At 39.2% G+C, this 20612-nt stretch overlaps 2 protein-coding genes and 1 long non-coding RNA gene across 4 annotated transcripts; 2 read left to right on the top strand and 1 right to left on the bottom strand.

Annotated features, from left to right (window-relative positions):
- The first annotated feature begins 1981 nt into the window (after positions 1-1981).
- On the top strand, positions 1982-9566 carry LOC117827504 (sodium-dependent neutral amino acid transporter B(0)AT1-like). Its single transcript, XM_034704069.1, has 12 exons — positions 1982-2180; positions 4619-4759; positions 4862-4999; positions 5092-5273; positions 5363-5473; positions 5570-5682; positions 5812-5940; positions 6436-6592; positions 6676-6880; positions 7003-7162; positions 7300-7462; positions 7612-9566. Exons 1-12 carry the CDS (start codon positions 1982-1984, stop codon positions 7753-7755), a joined length of 1842 nt encoding a protein of 613 aa, XP_034559960.1. The 3' UTR covers positions 7756-9566.
- LOC117827505 lies at positions 3154-3915 on the bottom strand. Its single transcript, XR_004634229.1, has 2 exons — positions 3846-3915; positions 3154-3752 (listed from the first exon to the last, which is right to left on the bottom strand). It is a non-coding gene; the product is annotated as an uncharacterized LOC117827505 (long non-coding RNA).
- A 2318-nt stretch (positions 9567-11884) lies between the features above and the next one.
- Positions 11885-19521, top strand: LOC117828077 (sodium-dependent neutral amino acid transporter B(0)AT1-like). Of its 2 annotated transcripts, none has more exons than XM_034705061.1 (12): positions 11885-12083; positions 13802-13942; positions 14072-14209; positions 14302-14483; positions 14567-14677; positions 14765-14877; positions 14989-15117; positions 15423-15579; positions 15710-15914; positions 16118-16187; positions 18563-18725; positions 19250-19521. In XM_034705061.1, exons 1-12 carry the CDS (start codon positions 11885-11887, stop codon positions 19406-19408), a joined length of 1767 nt encoding a protein of 588 aa, XP_034560952.1. In that variant the 3' UTR covers positions 19409-19521. The 2 variants fall into 2 exon arrangements, with proteins under 2 accessions (XP_034560952.1, XP_034560951.1); XM_034705060.1 differs by having other exon boundaries at positions 16028-16187.
- Positions 19522-20612: the final 1091 nt, after the last annotated feature.

Here is a 20612-nt window from a genome sequence, read left to right as displayed (position 1 = left end):
GATTACACTACTTCACGCCTTTATGATAAATAAATTATATTTGAGATGTATTGATCAGTGGCCTGCAGTTTCATTACTCTTTGCATTAAATTGGGCTGTACGTGAAAACGTATTTGTAAGTTGAAAAACCAATAGTAACTAGTGACGTATGAAACAAATTGACCTTTGCCTCCTGATCATTTGATGGCCTTCATTTAATCCAAGACTTTCTGTTGATGATTCACAAAAAACAAGCTATAAAAGTAACATGCACGTTTCACATGCAGGTGTTATTTGGTGCTATAGAAGTAATGATTGATTGATTGAATTAGATGTCTGAGCTCAATACACCTGACATACACTGTGTATTCTACAATTACAATTATTAAGATTTGGAGAGTATGTCCTCATTTGTTATCTGAATATTAATAAGGATTTGATGTACCCCAAAAAATAGGAAAAGAAAAGTATAAGGTTGGCTTTCACAAATGCCTCAAACATTACTGTTTTTAAAAATAAACAAGAAAACATCTATTCAATGGAAAGACTGGTGTTTGTCTTAAAAGGAATATGTACAAATAAAATGATGAGAAAATGTACAAGGTGATGATCAGGGGTGTACTCAGATGGGAGGGAGCAGAGGCCTTGAAAAGAAAAATAAGCCCTTTGGCATGTCTGTGAAGGTTCTCAGTCATCCAGGTCATGGTAATTCAAAGCTTGATCTGAAAAGGCAACTGGACTTGATAAAAACTCTTGAAGACGTTTCATCTCTCCTCCAAAAGACTTCTTCAGTTCTGACCAGACTGGGGAAGAGCTAGAAAATATAAGCCTCTAACAGTCGTGGGTGTGTTCAGGTAATAACGATGGGTCGTAAGAAGGGTCGTTATCCTAATTCCTGACAGTCGTTAGCTTTCCTCCTGGCAGTCGTTTCAGGACTTTCCTGGTAGTCGTTAGACTAGTTCCTGACAGTCGTTCAGGTCATGGAGGTGAAATGTCTTCAAGAATCTCTTCCAAGTCCGGTTGATTTTTCGGATCAAGCTTTGAAGCCCTATAGTTTGAGCACTTGGATGTCAAATGTAAAAGTAAATGGAACATAATGGTCAATACAGTCAGTTAGATCATAAGGAAACCAGAGATATCACTTGGTGACAACGGTGTACTGCACACTAAAAAGCAAGCCCTTGACATCACAGGTGATCCTTCTCATCCATTGTACTCTCAATTTGAATTGCTCCAAACAGGTCAGCACTTCAAGCTACGAAAAATGTTTATAAAATATTTTGTCCAAAGATGGATAAGTTTCCACTACAAATTTTCAAATTATCCCATAATTATTGACCAGAGAGCAAGAAATGATGCTGAAGATCCAAGAAATGATGGGGAAGATCCCTTAACCCTCCTAGTATTGTGTGCTACAGTATAAATGAACTCAATGCAATGGTTATCAAGGCTTTGGAAAACTATTCCAGCTCTGTAAGCTCCAGGCTACCTAGAACCTAAAATCTACACCAGTCCACCCTTATTTTTTTGACAGGCCAGAACCAGCTTATGCAACTATCTTATGATCCCATACTGCCAAGGAAAGACAGAAAACCAAAGAGCTTACATAATGGTCTTCAAAAAGCTGTTTGGGGAACAGATCTACATTAATCACAACTTTCTGTTCACTAGTGCCCTTGGGCTTGCAATAGGTGCTTTTCTTTTTTTCACCTCTGCCTGTGAACCACCCTGAATATAACAGTGGTGATGGTAAAGTAAAACTCTGAATGAAACCCAGCATTGCCTTCTCACTGCTATCCCATGCTTATGTTTAATGTTTGATTTACTCACATGACTGGGGGGAAACTACAAAAACGAGGGCAAAGTTTGGACTGAGTTATCTATGAAATGCAGCAGATTATGCAAAATCTTAAACTTGTTTGAGCAGTGCCAGGTGCAAAAACAGATCTTCACTTTGTTTCATAGAACGATAGGGTAACATCCATGTGTTAACTTATGTGCCATGCAACGGACACTTCCAAACCCAGGACTAGATCTAAGGATCCCTTCCTATGAGGATCTGGAGAGAAGGGAACAAGAAGAGGCTGGGGACAGGCCCAAGTGGGACAACAAAGCCCAGTACATCCTCACCTGTGTGGGATTCTGCATTGGGATCGGCAATGTGTGGAGATTCCCGTACCTGTGTCAGAGTCATGGAGGAGGTAAGCTGGTCTGGTCAGTGTCAAGAGACACAACTGTTAGGCTGTGAATTGACTTTTTACCCATTTATAATTGTAAAAGAATTTTTTTTTTAAATACCAGTAAGTGCAGGTCTGGGTACCAAACACTCTTGAGTTTTTCAAAAATTGTGGTAACATTTGAGTATTTGTGCAGATATTACATAAACAAACTTTTGACTTCAAGTCTTTGGGCTATGTATTAAATATAGGATGGGATGAAATGGCTTCAATTTGGTGATTTTTTTTGATACCACATTTTCAGGCTCAGTCACATGGATCATACAGATGTTTGAAATGTAACTGATCCTCATGTAAATAAAATCAACCACCATCATGTCTTCAGAAACTTAGGATGGTGGTAGGATTGAAAATATGTCTTTATTGCAGCGGCAAAATATTGTTTTGTGTTTGGCTTTTAGGCCCCTTCCTCATCACTCGCTGCAGGTTTGTTTCACATGCAGTGTGTGCAGAGTGATGACATGACATGTCAGTAATACTAAACTCATAGCCAAATCCTGCAGGTGGTCGCTGGGCCGAGTGCATCAACAAAGTATAGTGACAAGGGTAGAAGTGGCAATGACCGTACAGGAGGGACGAGACATCTTGCAGCTTCAGTAGACTTCCAAATTGGGTGGATATGTTCACCAAGTGACTGTTGATCATGATGCATGTCATGTTAAAAGTGAAGCTTCAGTTTCATGTGTGAATAAGCTTGCAGGTGTTGCTCCACTCACTAAAACATATCCAGTATTCATTAAAGAATAGTTTCAATATTTCTTGCAGCTTAAACAAGTGTGGCAAGGTGGAGGGGGGCGGCACTAAGTTTGACATAAAATAAAAAAAATGTAACTGATCCAACAATGCCACCTAGGGAATTTCACCCCAGGAAATAAACAAACACTTTAATAAATAAAAAGGCAACACAGGTTCAACAACTGAAGTGAGACAGACATGGTTCAAAAGAAAATGTAAATTTATTCATAAATTTAAAATGGGAGCATCTGTGAAAAGAAGGGGGTTAGTTATTGCAGTAAGGATGTAAATTAGTCAGTTAAGGGAGTTTTATTAAAGCTTGTTACAATATAAATTTATTTTATCTTAAAAAAAGGTCACTTCCAGTCCAAGGTGATTTAAAATTAGCAAAATGGTAGGGGGAAGTGAGGGGAGGCAGCCTATCAAGGGGTGTGTTCCAGGAGTGCAACTTACCCACCACTCGTGAACTGACTGCAAACACGGCAAACAAGTGCAAACTATTGTGTCCCGGTGCGCTTACTACTACAAAACAGTGGAGGGAACCACCTGAAGTGCCTAGCCTCGACCAGCAGCTGGCAACCACCTGACTATACAGGCATTAACAAAAGTATTAAAGAAAACAAATGAACCAGTTGGTTCAGTTAAACAAAAACAAAAAAAGGACCAACAGACACTATACAAGAGATAAAATGGATCCTTTAAAATAGTTCCACATCTCAGGAATTAATCTTTGAAACAAACAAACAAACCTTAAATCAGACCAGACACCAGTTCACCCAAGGTAGAGAGGCAGACAGGGGGCTATTCCAAGACAAAATTAACTATGTTAGCTTTAAGTAAGTGCAAAAATACTTAAAAACAAGCATGGAATAATCCTTTTGATTTCTCACCTACCTCAGTGCAAGGAGCATGTGGCAACCAGCAGGCAAACCAGACAAAGAGGCAGCCATGTTGCCACAGGTGCATTTTATATGGTTCACCTGATTAAGGGGCGGAGTTGACCTACTTCCAAGAGGCTGCATTCAAAGCCAACTATTAAAAACCAACACAAGGAGCACTGCTCCCATTACACAAGCAAGCTATCAGTCTTACTTGCTAGTTTATTAGCTTGATTTAGATCAAGCTCAATCCAATTGACAAAGCTTTCAAAAGTCTGAAATAAAAAAAATGTTTATTTATTTTGAGCATGGACGCTGTTCCAACCAAACTATTGACTTGTTCATACATTTCTATTGAGTTCATGTACACAGACTGGCAATACATCCATTACAGGGAACCGGAACTAACTGGTATCTCACAGACCCGTGTGTTTGGCTGGTTTGGTTTGGACCTGTTGGCTAAACCGCTTGAATGTGGCCCATAATTTCCGGTGGTAATTCAGAATTTGATCTGTATCTGTAAGCTACCAGAAAACATACTAAAATACAGATTAAAATAAAGGAGTACAGTTCAATCAGAAGGTTCCATCTGCATCGGTATCCATAACAGACGTGGTGCATAAATGTGCTTGAAAGTAATAACCGCTTCAATAGTAACAAGCAAATAACCCACCCAACTATGCTCAACAATTATCAGCAGTGTGAGTGGGGGCACAAGGGGTCATCACAGTGTTATATACAGAATATATATTAAATACTAAACAATTCCACCCATCATCCATGTTTCAGGTGCATTTATCATCCTCTATTTGATCCTGCTGGTGCTGGAAGGAATGCCTCTCCTGCTGCTTGAGTTTGGAATAGGCCAGCGTCTCAGGAAGGGAAGTGTGGGAGTTTGGAGGTCCATCAACCCTTATCTGACTGGTATAGGTAAGCAAACATGGACAGAACTTTTTTTTCCCAGAGTAAAGCCTGTTAATAAATATTGACCCCTGTGAGTGGTATATCAGTTACTGTTTTTTTTTTACTCAGGTATAGGCTCTATGCTAGTGTCCTTATTGATTGGGCTGTACTACAACACATTAATAGCCTGGATCATGTGGTATCTCTTCAACTCCTTCCAAAGCCCGCTGCCTTGGGCCCAGTGTCCTCTTAATGAAAATAGGACAGGTAATGTAAATTATCACAGAAATACTCAAGCACCAAACCAAACTCCATCCATGATTGAAAGATTTGCAAATGACTGCTTCATGCCCATTCAGGATTTGTACCAGAGTGTCAACGTAGCTCAACAATGGATTACTACTTTTACAGAGTAACTCTGAACAGTTCTACCTCCATATCTGACTCTGGTGGGATACATTGGCCCATAGTGGTCTGCCTGGTAGCTGCCTGGTCAGTCATCTATATCTGCTACATCCGGGGGATCAGTACCTCAGGCAAGGTTTGTCAAATTCAGTCAAATTATTAGCATCCCTGAGTCACCACTGTTAAAAACATTTGATGATTTTTTTTTTCTTTTCATGACCTCAGGCGGTGTACGTCACAGCTATCCTACCGTACATAGTGCTGTTCATCTTCCTGATCCGAGGACTGACTCTTAAAGGAGCCCTAAGTGGAATAAAGTTTCTCTTCACACCTGATGTACTTTCAAATCATTCAAACATTTTATCATAAAGAGTCATTATCATTAAGCAAACTCAGAAAAAATACCTCTTAATGTGTTTCTGTCTTCTTCAGGTGAATGAGTTGATTAAACCAACAACTTGGCTTGATGCAGGTGCACAGGTCTTTTATTCTTTTGGTTTGGCATGGGGAGGCCTCATCTCCTTCTCGAGCTACAACCCTGTTCAGTAAGACGTGTTTATGACTACAGAAGTGTTTCCTCCTCACTAGTAGTTTACTTATGATTGTGCTCACTTTAAGCAAGAGACATCTCCAGATTCCACTCCACATATGCCTTGTTCTTGTCTCCTCCAAAGCAATAACTGCTTGAAAGATGCTGTGATTCTTACGGTTGTAACTGGCTTAACTTCAGTCTATGCTGCATCAGTCACCTACACCATCATTGGCTTCAGGGCAACGGAGAAATATGACACATGTATCAGTGAGTAAGTATAAACTCTATCTGAATATTTCCGAGGAGTAGTGCATCTGTGTGTGTGTGTGTGTGTGTGTGTGTGTGTGTGTGTGTGTGTGTGTGTGTGTGTGTGTGTGTGTGTGTGTGTGTTTGTGTGTGTGTGTGTGTGTGTGTGTGTGTGGTGTGTGTGTGGTGTGTGTGTGTGGTCAAACAAACAGGTCAAAGATCCTTTCGATCTGGCATATAAGGGCTGTTCTTATAATATCATAATAAACAGCATTATTGAACAGCAGGAACCTACTGCACAAGTGACTTAGATCAGGCTGGTCCTAAAGCAAGTGGAATAACAGACACTATCAACTCTGTTACTCTAAAGGGCAACTTCCACCAGATCTGTGTCCAGTGCCATCGCCGATTCGTCACGGCACTGGATCTGATAGGTTTCTATTGTAGTGGATCCGTTCCTCAGGTAGGTCGGAGTTCCAGTCCTTCAGATGAACTAATGTGTGACATATTGTCTCCTCAGTAACATCATGAAGTTATTAAATGCATTTGAGCTTCCTGAAGACAGCGTCACCACGAGCAACTATGAAGAAACATTCAATCACCTCAACAGCTCATCTCCTGATGTTGTTCTTGGATTGGACATCAAACTCTGTGACATGCAGAAACTTCTCAGTGAGGTAACCCCATTGAAGACTGCAAACCTAAAGTTTGAATTATTATTGCTGCTTATCTGAAACGTGGCTGTCTTGTGTTTTTGCAGGGAGTGGAGGGAACAGGTCTGGCCTTCATTGTGTTCACAGAAGCCATCACCAAGATGCCCGGTTCTCCCATCTGGTCTGTCCTCTTTTTTACAATGCTTTTCTGTTTGGGACTCTCAACACTGTTTGGCAACATTGAAGGAGTGGTGGTTCCACTGAAGGACCTGAAAATATTCCCTAAAGATTGGCCCCATGAAGCGCTGACAGGTAACTTTGTTTTACAGCTCAAGTAAATACCTGAATCTGATCTTCATCTACAAACATCTTAAATGCTTGCCCCTAATGTCTTTTCTCCAATTAAGCTTTGTTTTTATACCTGTGTGTTTCAGGAATAACGTGTATTGTGTCCTTCATCATCTGCCTCCTGTTTGCACAGCATTCTGGGTTTTACTGGGTAACCCTCTTTGACAACTTTGCTGGATCTGTTCCACTTCTGACTATTGGATTTTTTGAGATGATAGCTGTTGTTTACATCTACGGCATAGACAGGTGAGTGCTTATTAGAAGATACTCAGTCCCTGTTGGGTGTAATATTATTTCTTTGTTTGATTGTGAGCAAACCATCATTGGTAGAAGACTTGATTCAAGGCTGGGAGTGACTTCATGAAATTCCGGTTGTGTGGCAGGTTCAATGAGGACATAGAGTTCATGATTGGATACAAGCCCTCCATCTTCTGGCAGATTTCATGGAGGCTCATCAGTCCTTTAGTTGTTCTGGTTATCTTAGTTTTCTACCTGGTTGCACAAGGACAAGAGGAGCTTACCTACTTAGTCTGGGATCCCAAATCTGTGAGTACTATTTGTCAGTCTTTGTCATCAATCACTCAATGTTGTTCTTTTTCTAATGCTGCTACGTTGAGCACATTCCAAGCAACTTATGGTAATAGTTAGCCATACTTGTACCAAATGTACTTATCATCCTGTGTTCTTGTTGACAGGAGGACTTCCCATCTCTATCGTCAGTGTCTTACCCTTCATGGATCTACGTGATCATCTTCTTTTTGGCGGGAATCCCAAGTCTGACAGTTCCTGTGTATGCATTATGTCGGCTGATCTTTTGTAGCTGTAGAGGAAAAAAATAATCAGATCTCTTTGACTATGATAGCAGGCTCTTTTAGACTTGCCATAAGCATCTCTTTTATGACCCATGAACATGTTCTTAAAGCACAATGCTTGCACTTCAGTTAAGTTTTCATATTTCTGCAAAGTTTTTTTGCTGCTTTATCTAAGGACTTTTCAATCATTACACTAAGGGGATTATTCGTATGAACCTAAACCCGGAGACAGAATACTGCTTTATTACCGCCTCTTTATCCTTGTTCATTATTTTTCCCTCTCAATCATTCTTTTGGACAAAACATTGCATCACATTTCAAACAGGGCAGTTGAACAATTTACTGTTATAATTACAACATTTTAGAAATTGCAATAATCAGGTTTAGAATTCCATTGTTTTGGATTTCAGAACAGTTCATCATGCTAACCTGTTGATGTCCTTTAGACTCAAGTCTTCCACAATGTTGACTGACCTGCAGTCAGTTTTATTTACAGGTGTGGGGAAATTCACACTTACTAGCGTTCACACCAGACGCAAACACTCACTTAATTTGCAGGTATACAAACGGCAGAATGTTTTGCGTTCACTTGCTTGATTATCGCTAATAACTCACTCCATTTGCATGTTCCCAAAGACTCGAATCTTGCAAGAGGAGAGGGGTTCCCTTCAAACGCCACTCCAGTCTGTCATCAAACAAGGATGAGCTTGACTTCCCTGAATGGTGAAGCTAGTTATGATAATTGGGGCACTGCTAACTTAGTAGTACAACTGATAGCTGAAATCAAGTGACAGACAAGGGTTTTCATAACTCACCAGATAATCTGACTATTTATTCCTGTTTTCATAAAAAAAAAATAGATGGTGTCACAGAGTTCAGGGAAGCCGCACAGAGATACAATTAGTTTGTCCTTAATTTTCCAGATGAAGTAACCTCCACTGGTCAGTAAGTCACACCATACGTCACCAGAGGATCTGCACGCTGATTGGCTATCGTGGTGCAAACTATTCACTAATGTTCAAATATTTAAACTCTCACAAATAAGCTAATTAAGTGAATGAAACCAGTTGAGTGTTGAATGTGTTGTGAATTCACACCATTTGCGTATAGAATTTGCGATTACTTTGCATGTAATTCACTCCCATGGATTATTTTATGTGTGTTTGTTGTGAACAACATAATATAGACCTCTGCCAGCTTTTGTGTGACATCATTCTAATTACCTGCACCTGTATGCTTCGCTTGTAGACAGCAGCTTAAACTCAAAAGAATACTTGAGTCATATCCAAATCCCGTTAGATGCAAGTTGTACATTACTTCTGACTTCAACAGTGCACTGGTGTTGTTATTTGCCAGCAGTGGAAGCAAGAGCAAGGAGACACAATCACGGCTCAACTAAGGTGTGCAGAAGGTGAAGTGTTTCAGTTTGTGTTACAAACAGTCCTAATTTCAAATAAAATGTATGAAGATCTAACAAAGTCTACATATGAAATGGTAAACAACAAGGTAAACTAAGTTTTGAAATATAAATGGGCAACACGGTTATAAATCTGCAATCTATAAAAGTGAGTTGTCTACAACTTGGAAAACTTAAATTTCTTAAAGAAACAGTGACAGGCTAGTTGCTAACAGCTTTACCTCTTTAACATACTGGTGGATCTAGCTGTTTAAAGAAGGAGAAAATATGTAGAAGTTTAGCTGAGGGGGACCTCACACTTTTGTAAGAAGTAAGCAAGTTATTTTACATGTGGAATCTCTGACAGCAATGTTGTCGGTGTTTTAATTTAAGAATATTAAATGAGCACTAACTCAAGAGTAAATAATTTCTTGTTCATTCAGCTGTGGTATTTTACAATTCAATGTGTCAGAGTTCATCCAATCACAGTGATTACACTACTTCACGCCTTTATGATAAATAAATTACATTTGAGATGTATTGATCAGTGGCCTGCAGTTTCATTACTCTTTGCATTAAATTGGGCTGTACGTGAAAACGTATTTGTAAGTTGAAAAACCAATAGTAACAAGTGACGTATGAAACAAATTGACCTTTGCCTCCTGATCATTTGATGGCCTTCATTTAATCCAAGACTTTCTGTTGATGATTCACAAAAAACAAGCTATAAAAGTAACGTGCACGTTTCACATGCAGGTGTTATTTGGTGCTATAGAAGTAATGATTGATTGATTGATTGAATTAGATGTCTGAGCTCAATACACCTGACATACACTGTGTATTCTACAATTACAATTATTAAGATTTGGAGAGTATGTCCTCATTTGTTATCTGAATATTGATAAGGATTTGATGTACCCCAAAAAATAGGAAAAGAAAAGTATAAGGTTGGCTATCACAAATAATAATAATAATAATAATAATAATAATAATTCATAGAATTTATATAGCGCTTTTCTTAGTACTCAAAGTCGCTTTACATAAGATGAAAACTAAAGAAAGAAAATAAAACACATAAATAAAAACAAACAAAACAGGGACAGAGGTGGGGCGGGGGGAGAGGTCATGTGTGGTATGCTTTTTGGAACAGGTAGGTCTTGAGGTGGTTTTTGAAAGAGACGAGAGAGTCAGAGTTACGGATGTGTGGAGGGAGAGAGTTCCAGAGAGTGGGGGCAGCGATGGCAAATGCCTCAAACATTACTGTTTTAAAAATAAACAAGAAAACATCTATTCAATGGAAAGACTGGTGTTTGTCTTAAAAGGAATATGTACGAATAAAATGATGAGAAAATGTACAAGGTGATGATCAGGGGTGTACTCAGATGGGAGGGAGCAGAGGCCTTGAAAATAAAAATAAGCCCTTTGGCATGTCTGTGAAGGTTCTCAGTCATCCAGGTCATGGTAATTCAAAGCTTGATCTGAAAAGGCAACTGGACTTGATAAAAACTCTTGAAGACGTTTCATCTCTCCTCCAAAAGACTTCTTCAGTTCTGACCAGACTGGGGAAGAGCTAGAAAATATAAGCCTCTAACAGTCGTGGGTGTGTTCAGGTAATAACGATGGGTCGTAAGAAGGGTCGTTATCCTAATTCCTGACAGTCGTTAGCTTTCCTCCTGGCAGTCGTTCAGGACTTTCCTGGTAGTCGTTAGTCTAGTTCCTGACAGTCGTTCAGGTCATGGAGATGAAATTTCTTCAAGAATCTCTTCCAAGTCCGGTTGATTTTTCGGATCAAGCTTTGAAGCCCTATAGTTTGAGCACTTGCATGTCAAATGTAAAAGTAAATGGAACATAATGGTCAATACAGTCAGTTAGATCATAAGGAAACCAGAGATATCACTTGGTGACAACGGTGTACTGCACACTAAAAAGCAAGCCCTTGACATCACAGGTGATCCTTCTTATCCATTGTACTCTCAATTTGAATTGCTCCAAACAGGTCAGCACTTCAAGCTAATACAAATGTTTATAAAATATTTTGTCCAAAGATGGATAAGTTTCCACTACAAATGTTCAAATTATCCCATAATTATTGACCAGAGAGCAAGAAATGATGCTGAAGATCCAAGAAATGATGGGGAAGATCCCTTAACCCTCCTAGTATTATGTGTGCTACAGTATAAATGAACTCAATGCAATGGTTATCAAGGCTTTGGAAAACTATTCCAGCTCTGTAAGCTCCAGGCTACCTAGAACCTAAAATCTACACCAGTCCACCCTTATTTTTTTGACAGGCCAGAACCAGCTTATGCAACTACCTTATGATCCCATACTGCCAAGGAAAGACAGAAAACTGAAGAGCTTACATAATGGTCTTCAAAAAGCTGTTTGGGGAACAGATCTATATTAATCACAACTTTCTGTTCACTAGTGCCCTTGGGCTTGCAATAGGTGCTTTTCTTTTTTTCACCTCTGCCTGTGAACCACCCTGAATATAACAGTGGTGATGGTAAAGTAAAACCCTGAATGAAACCCAGCATTGCCTTCTCACTGCTATCCCATGCTTACTGTGTTTAATGTTTGATTTACTCACATGACTGGAGGGAAACTACAAAAACGAGGGCAAAGTTTGGACTGAGTTATCTATGAAATGCAGCAGATTATGCAAGATCTTAAACTTGTTTGAGCAGTGCCAGGTGCAAAAACAGATCTTCACTTTGTTTCATAGAACGATAGGGTAACATCCCTGTTATCTTTTGTGCCATGCGACTGACACTTCCAAACCCAGGACTAGATCAAAGGATCCCCTCCTATGAAGATCTGGAGAGAAGGGAACAAGAAGAGGCTGGGGACAGGCCCAAGTGGGACAACAAAGCCCAGTACATCCTCACCTGTGTGGGATTCTGCATTGGGATCGGCAATGTGTGGAGATTCCCGTACCTGTGTCAGAGTCATGGAGGAGGTAAGCTGGTCTGGCCGGTGTCAAGAGGCAACACCATTAGGCTGTGAATTGACTTTTTACCCTTTAATAATTGTAAGAAAATGCCAAAAAGGGCAGATCTGGGTACCAAACACTCTTGATTTTTTCACATTTTCAAAACATTTCCTTGAGGGACAGTGATAGAAAATTAGAGTATTTGTGCTGATATTACATAACCAAACATTTGACTCGTTTGATCCTTTGGGCTATGTATTAAATATAGGATGGGATGAAATGGCTTCAATTTGGTGATTTTTTTGATACCATATTTTTAGGCTCAGTCACATGGATCATACAGATGTTGGAAATGTAACCGATCCTCATGTAAATAAAATCAAACGCCATCATGTCTTCAGAAACTTAGGACAGCGGTAGGATTGCAAATATGTCTTTGTGGAAGTTAATAATCATAACGTCATAAAATGTTAAATGTGAGATGTTTAACCATAAATTATAAAACAGTTGGTTTTAGGAACTTAACTTTAATTTAAATAATTTATTCTGAAGATATGAGAGCAATAAAGAGAAAAAAAAACTGATGTCAACATGTCGCACGGAACTCTGTAAATACTTTTCAGTAAGACAACTCACATTTGAAATGGTTTGTGTTTTATTGCAGCTGCAGAATATTGTTTGTGTTTGGCGTTTAGGCCCCTCCTTCATCACTTGCTGCAGGTTCATTTCACATGCAGTGTGTATAAAAGGTGATGACATACCGGTGATACTGAAACCCATAGCCAAATCCTGCAGGTGGTCGCTGGGCCGAGAGTAAGAACAAAGAATAGTGACAAGGTTAGAAGTGGCAATGACATAGTACAGGGAGGGACGAGACATCTTGCAGCTTCAGTAGACTTCCAAATTGGGTGGATATGTTCACCAAGTGACTGTTGATCATGATGCATGTCATGTTAAAAGTGAAGCTTCAGTTGCATGTGTGAATTAGCTTGCAGGTGTTGCTCCATTCACTAAAACAGAGATATCCAGTATTCAATAAGGAGTAGTTTCAATATTTCTTGCAGCTTAAACAAGCAAGCTATAAGGCTTACTTGCTAGTTTATTAGCTTGATTTAGATCAAAATCAATCCAAAATTGACAAAGCACACACATTTTTATTTAGTTTATGTACACAGATTGGCAATACATCCACTACAGGGCATCCTTACAGACCAGTATTTCACAGACCTTCACAGTCTTTGCTGCTGTCAAAATGACATTTAGCCCCATCTCTGCCCAGCTGTTCTGTTGTAGTTGTCTGTGCCTTCGCCTAGGTATACGTTTGTTCTAACAAACACACAAACTTTCCTGATAAAGTTTTCCAAAATATTCCTCTTCAGTGTGTTTGGCTGGTTTTGCTTGATCAGTTGGCTAAACTGCTTGACGGTCGCCCCACTATTTCCTGTGGTAATGCAGGATTTGGTCTGTATCTGTAAGCTACCAGAAAACATACTGAAAAACAGATTAAATTAAATGAGTACAGTTCATTCAGAAGGTTCTGTATCGGTATTCACATCAGACGTGGTACATAGATGAGCTTTAAAGCCATAACAGCTTGAATAGTAACAAGCAAATAACCCACCCAACTATGCGCACCAATTATCAGCAGTGTAAGTAGAGATAGGCTAGGGCACAAGGGGTCAGCACAGTGTTGAATACTCAACAATTCCACCCATCATCCCATCATCCCATCATACATGTTTCAGGTGCATTCATCATTCTCTATTTGATCCTGCTGGTGTTGGAAGGAATGCCTCTCCTGCTGCTTGAGTTCGGAATAGGCCAGCGTCTCAGGAAGGGAAGTGTGGGAGTTTGGAGGTCCATCAACCCTTATCTGACTGGTATAGGTAAGCAAACATGGACAGAACTTTTTTTTCCCAAAGTAGAGACAAAAGAAGTCCTACGACTGAATGAGCCTGCTAATAAATATTGACCCCTGTGAGTGGTATATCAGTAAATGGTTTTGTTTTACTCAGGTATAGGCTCTATGCTAGTGTCCTTATTGATTGGGCTGTACTACAACACATTAATAGCCTGGATCATGTGGTATCTCTTCAACTCCTTCCAAAGCCCGCTGCCTTGGGCCCAGTGTCCTCTTAATGAAAATAGGACAGGTAATGTAAATTATCACAGAAATACTCAAGCACCAAACCAAACTCCATCCATGATTGAAAGATTTGCAAATGACTGCTTTATGCCCCTCCAGGATTTGTACCAGAGTGTCAACGTAGCTCAACAATGGAGTACTACTATTACAGAGTGACTCTGAATACCTCACCCTCTATAGATGACTCTGGCGGGATACATTGGCCCATAGTGGTCTGCCTGGTAGCTGCCTGGTCAGTCATCTGTATCTGCTATATAAGGGGGATCAGTACCTCAGGCAAGGTTTGTCCGGTCAAATTATTAGCATCCCTGAGTGACCACTGTCAAAAATATTTGATGTTTTTCTTTTCTTTTCATGACCTCAGGCGGTGTACGTCACAGCTATCCTACCGTACATAGTGCTGTTCATCTTCCTGATCCGAGGACTGACTCTTAAAGGCGCATTAAGTGGAATAGAATACCTGTTTACACCAGATGTATGGTTTAAAGCTCTATTATGAAATAAGCAATCATAAAAGCATGTATGACAGGAAAGACACATCAAAACATATTCCTCTTTACAGATCACTGAGTTGACAAAACCAACAACGTGGCTGGATGCAGGTGCCCAAGTGTTTTACGCCTTTAGTTTAGCATGGGGAGGCCTCATCTCCTTCTCAAGCTACAACCCTGTTCAGTAAGACACACTTAATGAAAACCTGCTGTGTTTTATTTAGAAGTTCAGTTAATCTGAGTGAAAAAAAAGTCAGAAGCGTTTGTCTTTCAACTTTCTTCTCTTTTTCCCAAGCAACAACTGTATGCAAGATGCTGTGATCCTGACAGTCATAACTGGCTTCACTTCAATCTATTCTGCAGCAGTCACCTACACCATCATTGGCTTCAAGGCCACAGAGAACTATGATAATTGTATTAGTGAGTGAGTGGATGTCCTTTATCCTTATGCTTTACACTACATTTATATAAGTTCAACCTTACTTTGTATTCTTAAATTGATTTTTAAATGTGTAATCAAAGGTCAAAGTATGAATAAAGTGAAAGCCTCATTAGCAAACGTAATAACAACCACAATGTTTTAAGTGAAACAGTTTTTCTTGTAATTTCATTTTCAAACTTCAAATATAGACTTTCCTTTCACACTCTTAATTATTCAGTAGTATGTGAGAAACCTCAAATGTATCAGGTAGAAAAAGTTAATTTATCACTGATGTTTTCTCCCTTTAGAAACATCAAGAAATTGTCAGATGCATTTGATCTCCCTGAAGACAGCATTACTCCGAGCAACTATGAGGCAGCCATCACTCACTTCAACAGCTCCTCTCGGGATATTGTTCTTGGATTGAACATTGAAACCTGTGACATGCAGATATTTCTCAGTGAGGTAGCTACATTGATTTTTGTCTTTCCATTTTCCAAACTATTTCTGCTTATTTAAATTGTGTCTGTCAGACTTTCATTTTAACAAATGTTTGTTTCGTTTCGTGTCATGTCGTGTTGTGCCTTGTGTACAGGGAGTGGAGGGAACAGGTCTGGCCTTTATTGTGTTCACAGAAGCCATCACTAAGATGCCCGGTTCCCCAGCCTGGTCCGTCCTCTTCTTCCTCATGCTTTTCTGTTTGGGAGTCTCTACCCTGTTTGGCAACATAGAAGGAGTGGTGGTCCCACTGAAAGACCTGAAAATCTTGCCCCAAAAATGGCCCCAAGAGGCAGTAACTGGTAACCTCTTTCTCTTTTTAGCTCAAGTAATCAACACATTGATATTGAAACGTTAAGATGAATCAGTTTCTGTCTTTTTTCTTAAACTGATACGTTTTGTGCATATGTTTCAGGAGTAACTTGTGTTGTCGCATTCATCATCTCCCTCCTGTTTGCACAACACTCTGGGTTTTACTGGGTAACCCTCTTTGACAACTTTGCAGGATCTGTTCCACTTCTGACAATTGGATTTTTTGAGATGATAGCTGTTGTGTACATCTACGGCATAGACCGGTGGGTGAAGTCAGTGAATTTTTCTTAGTATGGTATAATATTGTGAACACTGCAAAATTAGCACACTGATTGCCGCAAGTCCCTCTGATCCTGAAGTTAGAGCTGAGATTACCCAGGAAGTTGTATACTTGGGTGCATTTCACTCATGACTGCATCCACACTGGTTCAATTTTGGTTAAGAGATGGCTCACAGGCATCTTTGATTGATGGGCAGGCTGATAAATGGGAAACAAGAAAAATGTGAGCATAGTAGTCTGGCAGGTCCAGGATACAAGTACAAAAACAAGATACTTAAGGTTTTGGAACATTGCTGCAAAATCCAGGTAGACACCCAGGGACTAAGATGAAAAGAGAGCCAGACCTTGGTGCCAGTCATGTTGGTGAGACCCATGGAGTCAGTGAAGGGGGAAGGGTTGCCCTAGGGTTCTACATGGTGACTGCCAATCTGGTTGAAGGCAGGATGCAAGTTAGGTGAACCAGAGAAGAGCTTAGCAGGAGGCGAGAGGCTTGGTGGATGCTTCAGCAGCCACAAGCTTGGACCCTGGTGGATGAGCTTGTGGAGCTGCTGGCAAAAGAAGCTGCTGAAGCAGTAACACAAGAGTCTTTGGCTTCAGCTCAGTAGCAGAAACCATAGACTTTCGATACATAATGGAGGTAACTAGGTTTTTTATCATGAAGGCTGGCAGTTTGAAAGCTAGCTTGCAAAGTGCAAAAAATATGTGTAGAATGCTTGATGCCATAACACTGGTGATATAATCATTACTGTTTGGTAAATAAAGAAATAAAGAGTCCATATCAGCTATAGCTTTAATTTTTTATGCATATAAGCTGTTCTGGTCCAACCACTTTGCTTGCATCAGAGGTAGTAAGAGCCGATACAGAGACAAGATAGGATCAGTATGAGCTAGCATAGCAGGCCAGGTGTATGTGTCTGTGTTTACCTCTGCACTTCCTAGATGCTGCAACACAATGTGGGACACCAATATTATACTGTCTTGGGATCAATATGAAAAGTATAAAGTCGTGATGATAGCAGAACTGCATTGTCTCCAACTTTTCATCAGGCAGGTGTGCTACTCTCTGAGATTTAGTATACCTTCTGAACTTTAGAATGTGACACACTTTTAGATGTTTGACAAAACAAACAGACAAAACAATGGATCCATATCTATTGGGTCATCGCTCAATCACTGATATGCCATGACCTCCTAATAGTACTAGATGATAGGTCATGGTCAGTAACTTTGTTGATTGTTGTTGTCCTTTGACTGCTGGGTGTGCAGGTGTAAAATCAACATCCTCAATACAACCTTCCACCCTGAGGATGAACCTTCAAAAAAGATTCACTCTGTGAAGTCTGCCGGTCTTATTCTCAGTAATGTCCCTCTTGTATCAGAGAGTTTGGATTTTTTCAGAGACTGCTGCTTCTAGGAGAACGTCCATGATAGCAAGTTCTACTTCTTTTTTCTGTCCAATACTTGTGGCTTAATCTTCTTGAAGTCAAGCTGTTGATTCTTTGATGCACTGTGTGAGTCTGGATGACAGTTAGTCTTTCCAAAATAATTCCTTGGTATTTTCCATTTGAAGTTACTCTGGGTCACTTGTTCATTCCTTGATAAACTGATTTTGTTCAGGTAGGTGTAATACTGTAGATTTATTTTTGTACAACTGCTTAGCACTGGGCAGTATGGCCCCAAAAAGCAAGAAAAAAAGCCCCAAGACAATTAGCCGTGGCTGGTTCTTGCTAGGTCAAATAAACTAGATCACTAAAAAGAGCCTGAATTCTTGCATGTGCACTGAGGTTAACATTAACGTTAATGTTAACTTAATTTTGAACAGAATGAATGTTTTATCAGTTGTCCCCTCCTTTGACAGCCCACTTAATACCCACAGCTAGAAGAACTGCCGAAGGTTTTGAACAAGAAAAAGGACTTCCAACATCTTAAAACATTGGATACTATCTAAAAAGTCACTACTCAACTGTGCCTTGTACAAGATGCCATCTGTCATCTGTGCTTGTTTAATTCGGGGTACGGTAGTCATCATCAAGCGAAGCTACAGCACCGGCTAGTGGGGGCTAGCTAAGCTACAGCTCAGACACAGCATTTGACCTGCATTTCAGGCTTACAATAATATGAATATTAATAACTTGTTTAACAGACTGGAAATTCTGGTGTCGACTAGCAATGGACAGAACATTAGATTGTGTTGTCGACGAAACACGCACATCCACCACAGCTTTTAGCCACTGAAACAAAGTGCCTAAGGGTCTGAGAGAAGCTTAAGATTCTCATACTGATCTAATTTTATAATTACTTTAATTTGAAATGTATAAATGGATATATTATAATTTACTCTAAACACTTGTTTGGCAGGTTCAATGAAGACATAGAGTTCATGATAGGATACAAGCCCTCCATCTTCTGGCAGATTTCATGGCGGGTCATCAGTCCTCTGGTTGTTCTGGTTATATTAGTTTTCTACCTGGTTACACAAGGCCAAGAGGAGCTCACCTACTTAGTATGGGATCCTAACTCTGTAAGTAAACAAGCTCTGTGATCAGCTCTATCATCTAAAGGAGACTTTTATTATGTCTGCTTTTCTGTAATGTTCTCTTGTTGTCAAGTGCCCCAACTATAGGGCATGCTTATCTTGTATAAAAGTATATGTTGTTCTGTTGTATGATGGTACCGCAGCTTATTAACAGATATTAGGGCTGTCAAGTTACTCCGTTTTTGTGATTAATTGCATGATACAATCCAAAACAATGAAAAACAGAAAATGCCCAGAAAATTGTCTGGAATAACCTCAAAAGTATTGCATGTTCAAAAAATGGACTAAACCACAGCATGGCATTCCCTGGATCCTATGCTAATAGCAATTCATCTTACACTGTTGATTTGGTCTCTCCTCACATGGGAAAATAAGTCCATACTGGATAGTTTGTAACAGAAATGTCAGGAGTATCAGCAGTAACTTTGCCAGACCTAGCATATATAAATAATTTAGCAAATGTTTGACTGTATTTACAGTACACTAATCATGTTGTTTTGTAATTATAGGACAAGTTCCCATCTCTGGCGTCAGTACCATACCCTTCATGGATAAATTTCGTCATCTTTATTTTGGCAGGAATCCCCAGTCTGGCTGTGCCTGTATATGCAGTTTGTAGACTGGTCTTTGTAAAATACAGAGAAGGTAGAGTTCATGGAAAAAGTTAGCCATATTTCCTTAATATTTCAAAGCCACTGTAAAGCCATATTCACCATCGACCTCTTACTTTGTGATTAAGTGCCAATGTCCATAATAGTGAGTATCTAAAAAGTATTACAGACTTGATTAAAAACAATTGAAATAAAAAAGTTTGTTGTTTCAGTGTCTGTACACTTGTCTGTTGGGATTTTCTTGCATGGTGAAGCTCAGATATCTAATATAAAGATGGCAGGGGTTCTTCTCTCTGCTTTGATTCTGACTTATATGATTAATTGAGGTGGTGATTGTGAAAAATTTAAGAACTGAATTGAACAGCTTAATGAGCAGCTTTTTGAGAAGGATTTAATAATACTTATGAACGTTTATTTTTTACTCAGGTGTTCCTTAATTCCTAACAGCCTTCTCAACTTTGATCTCAAACATGCATTTTTTAAAATATTTTCATGTAAAACTAATATCTTATAGATACATATAGTATATATTCAATACATTATTTAGCCTGCTATAAAGTAACTGCTATATGTTAACTTTTTAAATATAGAGACAAAACAGAATGTCTCACAATCATCCAGATTTTACAGTTCAATAACTGTTTATGAAATATTTTTTGTGCATGCTGAGGTAAGTTTTGGAAGAAACGCTTCAACAAATGAATCAAAGCCTAATAAATTCTTAATTTTTCATATTCAGTTTATATAGTGTTTTCTTATACACATATTGACAATAGACATCAAAGGAATACGTGGGTTTGAGTGTGTGTGTGTGTGTGTGTGTGTGTGTGTGTGTGTGTGTGTGTGTGTGCGTGCGCGTGTGTGTGTGTGCACGTGTGTGTGTGCGCGTGTGTTTGAACAAGGTGTTAAGAAGCTAGGTGGCCAAAAGAGGGAGCTCACACTATCTTTCCAAAAGAACAGAGAGACAGAAAACAACAGAGAAGGTGAAATGATAAACAATACATAAAGACATAATCATAAATAAGATACTTACAAATCAAATAAAATCAATACAATAAAATAAAATAGGTAAGGGTAGAAAGCAAAATCAAAAATCAGTTAAAGTTAAAGTTAAAAAGATCAGATGAATACAAGAAATAAATAGATGAATAATTAAATAAGATACATAAATTATTTTTTAAACTATGATTTTAATAATGCAGTCCAGGTTTAAAAATAAATGACTCAAAATGAAAAGCCAGATTAAAAAGGTGATCTTAGG

Source organism: Notolabrus celidotus, chromosome 16 (assembly GCF_009762535.1).
Source record: "Notolabrus celidotus isolate fNotCel1 chromosome 16, fNotCel1.pri, whole genome shotgun sequence".
In the NCBI taxonomy this organism is placed as follows: domain Eukaryota; kingdom Metazoa; phylum Chordata; class Actinopteri; order Labriformes; family Labridae; genus Notolabrus; species Notolabrus celidotus.
The sequence above is the reverse complement of the archived record's forward strand: the minus strand, read 5'-3'. Positions and strand labels throughout refer to the sequence as shown.